The sequence below is a fragment of the Cryptotermes secundus genome, unplaced genomic scaffold (genome assembly GCF_002891405.2).
Source record: "Cryptotermes secundus unplaced genomic scaffold, Csec_1.0 scaffold1705, whole genome shotgun sequence".
Lineage (NCBI taxonomy): Eukaryota > Metazoa > Arthropoda > Insecta > Blattodea > Kalotermitidae > Cryptotermes > Cryptotermes secundus.
This window is the reverse complement of record NW_019718639.1, coordinates 1,721,457-1,736,998: the sequence shown is the minus strand read 5'-3', so window position 1 is coordinate 1,736,998 and position 15,542 is coordinate 1,721,457. Positions and strand designations below refer to the sequence as shown.

General features: G+C 43.1%; 1 protein-coding gene across 1 annotated transcript in view; it reads right to left on the bottom strand.

Moving 5' to 3' along the window:
• Positions 1-407: 407 nt before the first annotated feature.
• Positions 408-15,542, bottom strand: part of LOC111863802 (hexamerin) — a 51,992-nt gene continuing 36,857 nt past the window's right edge. The window contains exons 12-22 of the mRNA XM_023850512.1: positions 15,172-15,301; positions 14,698-14,831; positions 13,303-13,458; positions 12,579-12,756; positions 10,350-10,642; positions 8,885-9,169; positions 8,060-8,218; positions 6,905-7,033; positions 5,439-5,754; positions 4,207-4,343; positions 408-1,105 (exon numbers count right to left, since the gene is read on the bottom strand). Of these exons, the coding sequence (XP_023706280.1) occupies positions 791-1,105; positions 4,207-4,343; positions 5,439-5,754; positions 6,905-7,033; positions 8,060-8,218; positions 8,885-9,169; positions 10,350-10,642; positions 12,579-12,756; positions 13,303-13,458; positions 14,698-14,831; positions 15,172-15,301 (2,232 nt within the window). The 3' untranslated portion in view covers positions 408-790. The remainder of the gene's footprint in view (positions 1,106-4,206; positions 4,344-5,438; positions 5,755-6,904; positions 7,034-8,059; positions 8,219-8,884; positions 9,170-10,349; positions 10,643-12,578; positions 12,757-13,302; positions 13,459-14,697; positions 14,832-15,171; positions 15,302-15,542) is intronic.

Below are 15,542 nucleotides of genomic sequence, written 5' to 3'. Positions count from 1 at the left end.
TTGTTTTAAAGTAAAAAAATTGGATGGTGGATGATGTCCAGAAACATGATATTGAAGATTTAAATGGTACTTTGTGTGAATGGTGGTACAGTGTAGCAACCACATGGGAACTGATGGCTTTTGAAGTAAAGGAATTGAATTTAATTCCCAGATATATCCTGTCTATTACATAAATGAATGCAATTAGACATTTGTTGTCGTGAAGGAGAAATAAATGTTAATTGTCCCACTTGAAGGTTTCTAACACCAATAAATAAACATGAAGGTCGGTAGGATATGTGAAATCACAGTGTGCTTGAATGAAATATGTGTAAACCATTCATCACCAAATGCATGGATTTTTGTGCACTGATAGGTTTCTGAAGGAATATGATGGAAGTTCGAGAACAACACAAAATCAAAAGCAGCTTTTCAATCACTTTCATTTATTGCAAGCTAGTAAAAAAGACGACATTTGTACTGGAGGACATAACTATTGTCTCTAAACATGTAAAATTCCGGAGAGTGTCCTGGTCCATGCCTTTCATCGACAGATAACGAAGGACGGATTGGTCATACAGAATGGTCAAGAAGTCCCTGGGTGAGCGGATGCCACTCTTCATCAGAGTAGCTTGCATATATTTTGAAATGTGTGGTGACTTCGAATAATTATACAATTGAAATAAATTATTTCCAAAACAATCATTATGTCTAATTTTGTTAGCAATTTAATTTACATAACACAGAGACTTTTGGACCGTCCAGTATAACTTAACATATTTATATTTTCCTCTAGTTCTGTGGCATGCCGTCAGTATGTGGTGGCTGCATTCACATCCTCCTGTTTCTTGTGGAAGATAACCACGTCCTTGAAGTACGAGTTGGGGGTGTAGAAGTCCGCTCCGGAGATGGGGCGATCGAAGGGGAAGCCAAGAGGCTTGTCATCAGGATATTTGTTGTTGTATCCAACTCCACAGTAGCTGAAGGCCTTGTAGTTGTAAGGCTCGAAGTCATGTTCGCCCTGCTGGTTGTAAGGCGTCAGGATGACGTAGAAGGTGAAGGCCTGGCCTCCCTTCTTGCCCTTAGGGAGCAGCAGACGCTCGGGGTAGCCACAGTAGCTTTCGGTCTGCAAAGGGAGGAAAGAACAATGAGCAGAGGTCTGAGTGAGCAATGTATGACGGGTTGTGTTCCTACCAGGGTGATTACGTATCGTTTAGTGCTTTCATGGAAAATACATAGGGAACGAAGTACTGAGGACGGTATTTAGACCCAGAAGAGATAAAATGACAAAGTACTGAAAAATAAAAATTATTGAATGTTACTTTACGATGCTGCCAGTAACTAGACTTTATGGCATCGAACGGTAATACTGTTAATGAACTGGAAAGGATTTGGTAGGAAGCGGTCGTCGCCTAATCGAGGTACTGTTTTGGCATTTTCCTGCAGAGACTGAGGAAAACCACGAAACAACTCAAAGAAATTTGGTGTCCCGGTTATGGTTCGAACTCAGACCTCCCGGATACAAGTCTAGAGCGTTACTGTAGACCAACTATTTCGGTGAGAAATACTGAAATAGATCACTTTATATCCCTGCCATGGAATTATAGGGTTAATAAACGAAGAAGTGCCAAATACGATATATAGCTCACCTGGGGTTAACTGGAAAATGTGTGCACAATTTTATTTGGAAAACTTGAAAAATGTAGACGCGTGTAACATTGAACTGGGTCTTTGAGGGTTATATGCACGAGAAGGAAGACAAGAAATGGAGAAATAGGGTTGCGTGGGGGGCGGTTTGTGGACTGATTCATCTGGCTGAAGTTAAAGATCATGCCGGCCTTTTGTGAACACGGTAATGAACCTTCGGTTTCCGTAAATTATTTGCAATTTATTAAGTGGCTAAGCAACTGGTAGCTTCTCAAGAAGGACTCAGTTCCTTGGAATGTGTTATTTAGCTGCTGCAGTCCTTGAAAAAATGGCCGTTAGGGTGTAAAAGCGAATGACGTGATGTTGAACAATGTGCCACTGTTGCATGAACTGAAGCTGGATATGGAAACGCGTGGACAACCGATATCTGAATTAGCACGTGTAGATGCAAGCTGAATTGACGGGCCAGACATTTTAGCAGCGAGTTTTAGAAATATGTTTAATTGCAATTTCTTACATATTCACTGCCCGTTTGATCGAATATGAATAAAAATAACATTTAAAACGGCTTTCCTAACGTACAAACATTATAGTCTCCTGAAAGATAGAACACTTCTCTGACAGCTTTGTACTGTGTGTGCTCTAAACAAAACTCCACAGGCGCTAATGTATACCGGACTTTTCAAAGTTTATTACGCAATAAATACAATGGGTGACCCACGAAAGCATACTGAATCGAATTGTGATGCACCAAGAGGCATCTTGCCTAGGCCATATACATAACCGTGAAGACACTTATGGAAGATGATTTACGAGTGCCAAGCAGTTGCAATTAATTCGTGAGCTTTTAACCTCTTAAAGTATAGCCTTAACTATACATACCTCTTCCTTTGCGTTTTGCCTACATACTCGTATTGTATTTATGTGTTTCGTATGATTGTTAAGATAAACAGGAGTCAGTTTAGCGACGGGATACGGGCTGGAAGGCCGAGGTTCTATTCTCTACGGCGTCCAGACCGGTTCTGGGACTAACACAGCCTCCTACCCAATGGGTACCGGGGATTCTTTCCTCGGGGGTAAAGCGGCCGGGGTATGAAGGTCAAGACTGTTGGAGCGATGCCTCTACTCCCGCATATGTGTTCATGCCATAGTGCTTAATTAATTAATTAATCACAGGGACAATTTTACTTTTTTATCAGGATAAATAGGTACTAATCCTTCAACAGCAATAAGCGGTTGGTTCCTATAATGGAGATGTGAGCACTGAAGTTAACGAGAGTGAACAAAGTCGTTTACAAACACCCAGGCTAATGAGCATTGTCAGGTTCTGTGTAGCGTGCATGCTCGAAACTGACGTGCCCCACAATAACCTTTATATGTCCTTCCAGCTTTTCTGTCCCTCATATTTCACGTTATCACAACGATAATCATGAAGGTAAAGTTGTCCCTGTGCTTAACTAATTAAACACTACGCCATGAAGGCGTGCGGAGGAGTGGATGCATAGATTCACATTTTCTTGCCCTTGGCACTAGTTGGAGGTGAGTGGTTAGCTTCACGCCCCAGCCGTTTTATCTCCTGGGAAATAGTCCCTAGTATCCATCGGATAGAAGGCTGTCTGAGCCTCAGAGCCGGTCTGGACGACATGGAGAAGAGAAAATTCTTGACCCTAACCGGACTCGAACTCCGACCCCTCGGTCGTCCAGCCCGCAACCAGTTGCTATACAGACTACGCTATCCCGGCTCTCCAGCGATGACCATGGAGAGTAATAAATTTATGGTATGTGACGCTGTATGTTTTGGTATTGCAGATGAGAGTACTGACTCAATCCTCAGGGTCGAAGAGGAGGTCAAGCAAGCAGCGTGGTCTGTAATTTGTTCCCCTGCCCTGCATATGTCAGTACGCTTCTCCGAAAGGTCAGTAGAATTCTATTATACTATACGGCATCACTTGTTACAATATAGTATTCTCCATTATTTAAATGGCTTTAAGGTTTCAATGCGATTGTGAATATTCTAAACGCACTAGCCTTCTTGTGAACGCATTGGAACGCGAGGTATATTTGAGAGCAGCTCAGCTGGGTAGGACATTCTTGCGCCTCTGCATAATCCATGCCATAGAATTTTGTTTGCATGTTTTGAACTTTATGAAGTAACGGGTAGCGTGGGGACTGGAGAAAATTATTGAACGAGGACTTTCGTAATTTGTACTCCTAGCCAGATGTTATAAAATAAGCAGATCGATTGGTGGGGGGGGGGTTGAGATGGCCAGAGCATGGAGCATGCAAGGAAGCGAACAGAAATGAATACACGTTTTGGTAGTAAAACCTGAAGTGACAACTTTGAAGACAGGCGCAGACATGATTATATTCAAACTGATTTTAAAGAAATAAGTTGGGGGGCGTGAGCTGGATTCATCTGGCCCAGGATAGGGAGTAGTGGGTGGCTTTGTGAATACGGCTTACTTAAATGGAAATTTCTTGAGCACCTGACCAACTGTTAGCTTCTCTGGCAGGATTTTGTTACTTAATCTCGTACGAATCCGCAACACGGAACCATTGTTTCGCGAAATTCTTACTCACCTTGTCGATGTAGAACTGGTCCTTGCCTTCAAGCGCGTCACCCACTTTTCGCAGCAGGGTTCTGTAGCTTGGGTAGTCGGAGGCCACGACGTTGGACTCCCGGGAGTTGCGCTGGATTGTTGTCTTGCCGGTTTGGACTGCAAGAGGGCCCCAACAGATTGGTTACGTCACTCGAAACCGTCTATTAAATAGACTAATTTCTAGCCCTAGACCACTGTGGTTTTGCTATGAGATCTGAGATGAATATAACTTGGCATACACGGTGGAAATAAATTCATACAGGCATTTCGTTGGAAAACAATAGAAGAAGGGACCATTTGGGAAACCTTGGCATAGATTTGACTATAATATTAAAATGGACTTTAAATATTGTTCCTAGATTTCGAATAGGCTCCATTGACGGACTTCTAGGAATATAGCACTTTGACTTCTCCCTATCTGTGGTTCAGTTTAGTTTAGTTCCTTGGAGAGGGGTGAGACTGGGTTCACCTTTTACGTCGGCCACAAACTACCCTATTGTACCAGCCTCAGATGATAGATGATGAATGTGGAGCAGGCGGTGGAATGAGAATTGGCAGGGTAAACCGAAGTACAAATCTCACGTGACCTGAGCTCGAACCCGGGCCTCCACAGTGGGAAGCCGGTGAGTAACCGCCTGAGCTGTAACATGGCCTCCTCTGTATGGTTAGTCGCTTATTTCTCACCACGGCCACCTGGGTTTAGTCCCAGGTCAGGTCATATGGGATTTGTAGTGAACCAAGTGGTACTGGAGTCGATTTCCTTCCAGCACTTCGGTTTCCCCTTCCAATTTTCATTCCACCAACTGTTTCGTATTCAGTAATCAATGACGCTATATGGTCTTGATGCTGAGAAAAAAGAAAGCAAACTCCGTGGCTTTAGTCCGCAAGCGACCTATACCGACCGAGCGACCGCCGCTAATCGGCGAACTTTAGCGGATAGAGGGTGTCGCGTGGTCAGCGCAACGAATCATCACGGCCGTTAATCTCGGTTCTCTAGACCGGAGCCGCTATTTCCTTGAAATAGCTCCTCAATTGTCCTCACGAGTCTGAGTAGACCTTGTTCCAGATCAATTACTTCTCAGAAAATCTGGTAGCGCCGGGAGTCGAACTCGGGACCTCTGGAGCTGAAACCAGGAACTCTGACCACTAGACCACAGAGGCGTTGATGCTGACAGCATCGTTAAATAACCATCTTGTTAGAGAGACATGTACCTTTGTATGGGAAGCGGTCGATCTCAACGAAGTAGTGCCTGCGGTCATTGATGTTGAACTCGCGGCCCAGGTAGTCATACTTGGGGCCCAGGAAGACCCGCACGTACACGTCAGTTGTCTTATCACTGTTCACGTCGATTTTGTAAGTGAATGGCTTGTGGTTCAGGCGCGTCTGGCGTGCGCGGTAGTCAATGAACTGGCCGTCTTCGGCCGTCTTCACGTTCACCACGTTGTCGAGGTCGATGTCGAAGTAGTCGAAGTAGGTGATCAGCTTGTCGACGTCGACGTTCTCAATCGTAACACCTGGGAAAGCGAGCTGAAAACAGGAAGAGAACAGACTGTGGGCTAAGGCATGTTTCGGACATAATTTCCAACGCATAAACGTAACATAACTCTGAGATGAAAGCAATTTCTGGTTACCATAGCAACAAATTGTCTAGCGATATTGCTCCATATGAACACAAATTATGTAGCAGGTCACAAACGAGCGAGAAATATTTCATTTATATGTATCATTAATATATTATTTGAATACTGACGTTAATTTAATGTGGGTATGTGAAAAGGTAAAGCTATCCTTTAACAGGCCGTGAAGGTCCATAGGGTTGTGAGACATCGAGGCTTCCACATTTTCTAGACAATCGGCTCACACATGGCGGCGAGGTTGTCAGCCTTACGCCCAGGAAGATTCCTGGTACTCATTTCGTTAGAGGCTGAATCCACTTCAGGGCCATAATGCGGCTAGAAGGATAAGGTCAATTGAAAAATCAAATTACCTTATCGGAAATCGAACCTCCGACCTTGCGGCTTGTAGCATAGTGCCTAAACCAACTACGCTACCTCGTGCTGCCATGTGGAGAGTAGTATGCTGTATAGAGAGACTGTTTACGGTTGATTATTTGTGTCTGTTATTCACGGGAGTTTGGAAGGAATGCGACAGAAAGCATGAGAAGTTTATAATCGTAACATCTGATGAGAATTCCATTGATATCTCAGTGGATGTTATACTGGTACTTATCCATTATTTATTTTTAATTTATTTATGGACGATATCAGCAATCAGACCATGTAGAATGGAATGACTGTATGATAATGATTTGGAAGGAATGTGTACGCTTCATAACCGCCGCTGTGGGAACCTCAAATCCTGTAAGATTGGAAGCTCTATTCACAGGGCGCGCATTATTTTCGGGAACCAACCGAGTGTCTCCAAGATTGTCATGCTTTCCCGCTATTTATTTATTGCAGTTATTTTCATTTAAAACTTCTTTGACGGTGCGTAATTAGTCATCAGATCATTGCATGATAATTAGAAAGTTACAGGAGTAAATTTTGAACATATGATGAAAACCAAAATCGTTGTACCCGACATTCCATTGGACATACAGGACTTTCCCTATTGAAGGTATGACACCCTCAGAGATATTTTAAACAATACTAAGCACTGCGCATGTGCATGGACTTACCTCCTGGTAGGTGTATTGAGGCAGGGAGTTCTTGTATCTCCTGAAGAGGTAGTCGATGCGCTTAAGGATCTGGTAGTTTGCTGGGTCCCTCAGGACAGTGAAGATATTCTGGAGGGCGCTGGGAGCAACCTGTCAAGATATTACAACTTCTTAAGTAGGTGTATTTTATATATTAAGAGTGTATCAGGAATATTAATCAATTATAATGTTAGAATTTCTCTCTCCTGGAATTCCTAAATATCAAGAAGGTACTTTTAACAAATTGATGATACCGCAAGATGTTAGTATAATTGTGGAATCGTTTCTGTGAATTCATTCGTTGCCGAAGATCGATACGAGGATGTTCTGCTTGCTTCCATCAATTTAAAGATAAAGAAGAAAAGTTGTACTTTGTTTTCCGATTTTCGGTTGTAAATCTATAGTCATGTTGGCGCTTACTCCTGATTTATGTCGATACTAGAGAACCTCTGACATGTGTTGATACTCACGCCATGGCTGTTATGAGAACCCCTGGTCGGTGTTTGTACTGATTGAGGTTGTTTTGAGAACCTCTGAATTACGTTGGCACTCATCCGATGGTTGTTTTGGACACCTCTGATTTGTGCTGCTACTAACGTCGTGGTCATTTTGAGAACGCCTTATCTGTGTTGGTAATAACACTGGTTGTTTTTAGAACCTCTGATTTGTATTGGTACCAACACTTGTTGTTTTTAGAACCCCTGATTTGTATTGGTACTAACACTGGTTGTTTTTAGAACCCCTGATTTGTATTGGTACTAACACTGGAGTTGTTTTGAAACCCCCAGATCTGTTTTGGTACTAACACTAAAGTAGTTTTGAGAACCCATGATCCGTGTTGGTACCAACGCTGTGGATGTTTCGAGAACCCCTGATTTGTGTTGGTACTATCACTGGTTGTTCTGAGAACCCACGATGTGTTAATGTTAACGCAGGGGATGTTTCGAGAACCCATGATCTGTGTTGGTACTAACACTAGGGTTGTTTCGAGAACCCCTGATTTGTGTTTGTACTATCACTGGTTTTGAGAACCAACGATGTGTTAGTATTAACGCTGGGGATGTTCTGAGAACCGATGATCTGTGTTGGTACTAACACTGGTTGTTGTGAGAACTCCTGATCTGTGTTGGCACTCACCGGGACGTTACTGTAGGGCTGGAGCTGGCGGTAGGAGGTGAGAATGGCTCCGTAGAACTTCTTGTTGATGCTATCACCGTTGCCCTCAATGACGTTACCAAGGTAATTGATGCCCTTCAAGTAGTCCTCGTACAAAGGATACTTGACTTTAGCTTCCTCCTAGAGTAAGGAGATTCATGACGTTAGCGTCTCTTCTATCGGCATGATTTTCTGGACCAGAGTAAACATCACATCTATGCACCGAGTGGGAGTCGAATCCATCATCAATTTGTGATCACATTATAAAATTTCGCAGTCACCGAAATCGGGTAAATTGAACACAGTTGGAATAAATCGGTTAAGTACTTGCGTTATTGATCTTTAAATAAGTTTTGAAAGTCCCTGCTTCTTAAATGAATTATTTTATGATATGATACACAATTTTTAGGTTAATCCACTCAAGTTATTATAGGCTAGACGTGTAATAAGAACAGAAGAAGCAAGAAATGCATACAAAAATTTTGGTGCAGAAATATATTTTAAATATGCTACTTGTAAAATCGATATCAAACGTTAATATTAAAATGCATGTTACATAAATAGACTGTGATGTTAACTTGAAGAAATGACTGAGGATCGTGTCCAGTGGCGGGCTTTGGTATTAGCGGTGTGGAACCTTCGGGTTCTGCTACCAGAGAATTAGTAAGATGGATCTTACGTGTACAGGTTGTGAGGATGGGAGGTGGATGGAACTGGCTCACGATCGTGTCCAGTGGCGGACTTTGGTATTAGCGGTGTGGAACCTTCGGGTTCAGTCACGAGAGAGTACTAGACCATTGTGCTTACAGAGACGAGGAACCCAATATCGATGCCATCTAGGATGCGTTTTTCGTACAACTGAATGTCCTCTGGGTAGTAATAATTATAGTTGTTGGCGTAACCGTAGTAGTAGGTGGGCTGGTAGTTGCCGGTCAAGTAGTTGCCACTGTAATATTCTTTATTCCCGCCTTCAAAGTTGCTTTCGTAGAGACTGTGCCCGCTGTGGCCGTAGAGGCTGCTTTGTGTGTACTGGTAGGGACGGACAGGCACTTCCTGCCCATTGGGGTATCGCAGGTTGGGATAGTACGTGGTCTGCAACGAGAAATAATTCAGTTGCATTAATGAGTTAAATACAGGACGTTCAATGAAGGAGGAAACTTCGCAACACCGTTTCCTCCTTAACTGAACGCACTGTACGTCATTTACTCCAGGGCTCCAGTAATAAGCGCACACATTCTCAATGGGCATATTAATGTCGATCATTGACGAAAGAAGTCTAAATATATTATTATAATTAACATGTTTGGGACTGAGAATCTCTATTCCTCCCGCATCCGTAGAAATATGGCAGTTTAATCATATTCATCACGAAAATGCAGATTAAGAAAAAAAAAAGGATATAGGAAGAAAAAGTATATACTTTACATATCTAAAAACATTATAATCCAAGCTGAAGTGCTAGGTAGTTCTTTAAAATCACCAAGAGATGGAGACAGAAGCGAAAGGATTGCTGCGCGTGCAAACGTCCTAATTAACGTAGCTTGTCACATACGTTGGCCACGGAATTATGTTAAACATAGCCCTTAGCCAATATGAAAGCAGTTTATCGTGCGTCAGTTGCGGAGACCTAATTATTTAACAGCATTCTTTTGTTTCAAGACGAAATCTCTGCTGTCAGAAGTCTGTGAGCGAGCGAACTGTGTTGGCTTGTCATTTACTTCATGTTTCTGGAGCCCTGCTGCGATTATTTTTCATCCTGGGTTTCTTTTAGCTGCTTAACGTAATTTTCGAGTTAAAATAATTATTTAGCTATGTAATTTGAACAGAATACCCACTTGTTTTAATATTATACCATAAACTTCATTTCACGCAACTTATTGATATATCAAGTTATTTTAAATTTTAAAGGGATACACTTTTATGAGCAAATTGTCCCGGTTACTGACTTGACTAGATTCAAGGCGGATGACCGAAGAATTGGTGTCTGATTACCGCCATGGGCAGACAAATTTTCTCCATAGTGTCCATACCGGTTCTGGGGGCCACCCTCCTATCGGTGGTACCGAAAGACGTTTCCCCACGGTTAAACTGGTAGAGGCATGAAACTGACCGCTCACCTCAATCTAATGCCGAGGTTAAGAATGGTGGAGCTATATCTTCACTCCCCCCGTACGCCTTCATGCTATGGTGCTTAATCAAGCACAGGGATGACTTTAACTTTTTTCTTTCTTGATACAAGACTTCGTTCCAAGGAACTTGTATTGGCTCTTACCTGAAAGGGCTTGTCATAGTAGTAAGGTTCGACGTCGGGCAAATCGTTGGACAGCCTCTCCAAAGAGTAATGGGCCAAAAGCTGCTGGTGGAGGTAGTAGATCAGATCTCCACGCCGGTCGTACTGAACGCCGTATTCCGTTCCATTGAAGAAGGGCGCATAGTTGTAATAGAAGTTAATGTAGAAGGTGCTGAGTCCCGGGTCTTCTGTGAAATACTTGACGCTTTGTTCAGGGGTGTACACAGTGTAGTTAGCTGGGAACACGTACGTCTTATGCGACGTCAGTCCCACGTCTGAAATTGTACAGGGCAGAAACCGAGTTCAAGCGAAGCTGTGGTTTGTTTACAACTGCATCGTGTCACACTTACAGGACAGGAGATGACATGTTTAATAATTACTATGGTATAAGATTTTTCTTGTGATGAATTACACATATAATTAAGAACAGTGAAGCAATTGGAATAATTTTAAAATGTGCGGGTTTTTGAACGTACGTAGTTAACACTTAATGTCTCGTATTGTTGTGGAATAGCCGTCACATTTCAGATAGTGTCGTAGCTGTTACCCTTTAGAGAATATATCATGACCGTTACTTTTTAGAGGCCGTCGTATATTGTGGCTGTTACCTTTAGAGGGTGTTCTAATTTATGACTGTCACTGTTTAGACATTCTCAAATTCTGTGGCGCTTACGTTTCAGAGAATATCCTGTTTTGCATCGGCTATCTTTCAGAGAGTGAACCATTTTGTATCTGTTATCTTTTAGAGAGTGCGCCATTTTGTATCTGTTATCTTTCAGAGAGTGCGCCATTTTGTGGCTGTTTAGCGTTTAGAAGTTGTTGGGTTCTGTGTCTACTGCTTTCATAGGAACATTTAAGGTGTGAATTTCATCGCAAGAAGACTTGGTGGTTAGTTGTACAATATTAAATTATCATTTCTGGTTGAAGTGATAATGTATATAACGATGAATGTGATGTGTATATATATATATATATATATGCCGGTCACGGTAGCCGGTCGGTCTAAGGCATGCACTGTCTTCGCTCGCTCGGAAGCCGGGATCGTGGGTTCGAATCCCACTCAGGGCATGGATGTTTGTGTGCGTTTTTCTGTGTTTGTGTACAGATAGAGGCCTTGCGACGAGCTGATCACCCGCCCAAGGAGTCCTACCAAATGTGTAAGATCTAGTAAACCGAAGTGAAACGGAGAGTTTTATGGAGGTAGGCCTAGGCCCAAAACTGGGGCTGTAGCGCCACAGAAAAATATATATATATGCTTCGAAAATGCCGATTAATAAAGAGAAATTTCGTCTTTTATATGCAATTGAAATAATTATAAGTAAAAGGTAAAGTTGTCCCTGTGCTTAACTAAATAAGCACCACGCCATGAAGGCGTAGGTGGAATGGATGTATAGATCCAGGTATTCTTCACTTTTGCAGTAGTTGAATGTGACTAGTCAACTTCTAGCCCCGGCCGCTTTACCCTCATGGAAAGTACCCATTGGATATTAGGCTGAGTGGGCCTCAGCAGTAGCCTCGAAGACGTAGCTAGAAGAAGAATCTTGCCCCTACCGAGACTTGAACTCCGGGAAAAATTATATACAGTTCCTATATTAAACAAATTATCTCGGACGAATTATATTACGTGATAAAGGAACTATACTATGTATTTGATTCAGTTGTGTACAGTTTTTATGTTGATGGAATATCTCACACTTGTTGATTAAGGAAACAAAACATGTAGCTCTGACACAATATTTCACATTGAAATGCCGAGATTTTCCCCAGAACGCTTTGGAGTTGCCATAGTCTTCCTTTTTCAGGACTCAATTGCGTAAATTCTAGAGATGATGTAACGTTTCTCCAGGGTCACTAATCATCAGCGGCGGTCCGTGTAGCCACGCGATTTTAAATGCAAACTCTTAGACTAAGCGAACCTTTGAGTCCCTGGTTCACATCCTGTCTAGAATATGGACAAATGTATATGTGCATTTGTTATTATTATTGTTTAACTGAAAATTGGTTTTAAACTGGTGGCAGTGGTACCGGTCTTAATTTTACCCACCCCACCGGATATGTCGATTCTGAAATAGGGCACGAACTAAATATCTCTGGAAAGTTTCCGCAATTTTTAGCGAAACCGGGAGATTTGAAGGAAAATTTAATTTATAAAATGAAGTCCTGTGCCAAAGATACTAAAATAATTCTAGAACTTGAAGTTCGATTACTTACCCCACATTTTTGTCTCATAGGCCTTCTGAATTACGTCAGCATCCACGAAGAGGTAAGGGTAGATTTCATACGGAGCGGGCAGTACGATATCCTGCAAGTCTTCGCGTGCGTAGACGGCGGAACTGAAGGCGATTAGGAACTGAAGCTCATTGATGTTGATACGAGCCCAGGCTGCGGTCTGAGGAGCAGATGTAGACATTAGCTGATCTTCAGTTGTTCTTCACATTATTGTTCTATCCTAAACTATTATTTTATTGCTAGTGGGGTGAGACTAAGTCCCTTGTACTGCGGCCACTTCTGGTCTATTGTACCAGCCCCAGATGATAGGTGAGGGTGATTGTGGAACAGTTGGTGGAATGAAGATTAGCAGGGGAAACCGAAGTACTCGGAGAAAACCTGCCCCAGCACCACTTTTTCCACCACAAATCCCACTTGACCAGACCCGGGATCGAACCCGGGCCGCCGCGGTGGGAAGTCAGCGACTAACCGCTTGAGCTATGGCGCGGCCTATATCCTAAAGTAACTCCACTAACTTCAATAGGTGACCTTTTATTGTTAATTTGATAAGTAAGGTGTTGTGTTGTAACGTGGCTGTAACATTTATTCTGTTCTCTTTCATAAGGTGTTGTAATGTGATTATTACTTTTCAGCATGTGTCAATATCTTGTAGATGGTGCCTTATTGTGTCACAAAATGGCTGTTACCTTCCAAAAGCTGTTATTACCTTGTAGAAAGTGTCATAGTCTTTGGCCGCGACCAGAAGTTTGAAGAGGAGCTCCGTCTCGTAGCTCTGGCTGGTGTAGTAGGAAGAATATGGCACCCCACGTGGCAGGAAGCCCTTCTTGTAGGCAAACACGAACTTCTTTACCTCTTCAGGGTACTGCAACAGGGTACTTTGTCTTACTCATCATGCCGACAGGTAGAACTGAACCGTTGTTTCAGTGCATGAATTACAGATGAGTGCGTCAGGTACAGAGGTTATGCAGCATAGTAGAAAACATCAAATGCTGTCTTTTGGGATGTGACATCATGTAGTCCAGAAGAAGTTCACCGACGTTTCGGAGGGAACTATGTCTTTATTGTTGAAGAGTAAGACAAGCAGCAAAGTAAGAAATAAGCTGTAAACAAGACTGTTGCTGATTGTTTTACTTTATCTTTAACCCTGAAGATGGGGGCAGTACATTCCCTCGAATTATCGGCGAACTTGTACACTATACTGCATCACATCCAACAAAGCATGCTACCCCATTCTCTGCCCTTCTAATCCCATAACAATTACTTTGTCTGGTTACATTATTAAGTCAGTGTAACGATTACTCTACCGGCTGGAGGACCGAGGAATCTGGTTTCAATTCCCGACAAGAGTAAGAGATTTTTGTCTTCTCCGCAGCTTCCAGATCGGCTAATCCAGAGGACATCCCTTTTCCCAGGGTTAAGACGACCTGGGCGTCTACCTTTTTTATTGCTAGTGAGGTGGGACTAAGTCCCTTGTACTGCGGCCACTTCTGGCCTATTGTACCAGCTCCAGATGATAGGTGAGGGTGATTGTGGAGCATTTGGTGGAATGAAGATTGGCAGAGGAAACCGAAATGCTCGGAGAAAACCTGCCCCAGCGCCACTTTGTCCACCACAAATCCCACTTGACCAGACCCCGGGATCGAACCCAGGCCGCCGCGGTGGGATGGCATCTTCCTTACGACTCACTTTCATATATTACCGAGGTTAAGAATGCCTGGACGATACCTCCATTGCCCCACACATTTTGATTGGGCGGGACTTTAACTTACTGTTTCACGCTCGGCCATCTTTACGGCAGTTGGCGAGCTAGACCTTCCCAAGCGAATTTGTAAATTGGTCAGAATAATTCTTAAACCTGAAGAGAAATGGACAGTATTGAGACCGGTGCTGCGGCGCAACCTGCTCTGTTGCAACAGAGGCTCCTTCCTCGGGGGTAAGCCGGCCACTCTCCTCCAGTGCCGAGATTGATAATGCCTGGAGCTATGCCTCCACTTCCCCATAAGCTTTCATGGCGTGATGCGTAATTAAGCAGAGGGACAAACTTTATCTTTACGTGACCGACTGAGGCAGTTAGGTCCGTTTGCATGTTGCAGACTCTTACCTTGTAGTCTTTAATGCTGGATTCAATGTCATACGTGTTGCCTAGCTGAGCCTGGTCCTCGTAGTAGTTGGGCTGTTCAATGCGCACAAGAAGCTTCAGGATGTCATTCTGACGTTGCAGAAGCTGCTTGTCGGCTGTAACATGGCGTCATTAGTGGTCACTATGATGACGTATACTCCAGCAAAAGTCTCGTTTCGGAGTAAATTACTGCCTCAATCTTCAGGATTGAAGAGTAAACCAAACAAGCAACCAGAGAGAATCAAATAACAATCACATCATTAGTTGCTTTTCTTACTCTTAGATCCTGAAGATGGATGTAATTTGTTCCTCCGAAACTTTGGGCTCTGTCATAATTACACTGCGCCATAACCCAGAAGGCTATGCTGCTCATATACACCGCCATGAGAGCATCAAAGCCAATATATTCTAAGGAAATTTAATAATTTAATAAGCGAGACTGAGCTGCCGTCTTACCGAGGAACCTGTTGTTGTGTCCGTGGCTCGGGACCGCAGCTGCTATGGCCACTGTGGCCAGGAACACGAGCGCCAGTGTTGTCTTCATGGTGGTCACTGCTGTACACAATCCTACCCCCTCTGACGGCCGCTTTTATACAGGGTGTGCCAGTTGACCCTTTGACACGAGTTGCTATCCGAAGGCGCTCCTTGTCCCCTACAGACCGCACGCGATCCAACCTATGGAACGGTGGGGTCGTCGTCCGGCCTGGCACTCTCATTTTTAACTTTATTTATAGCAATATCGAGTTTAACATTTCACAAGTCTTTTTTTTTTATCCATGTATTATACAACGAAACCGAACTTCTGCTTCTAATACGGGGGATAACCG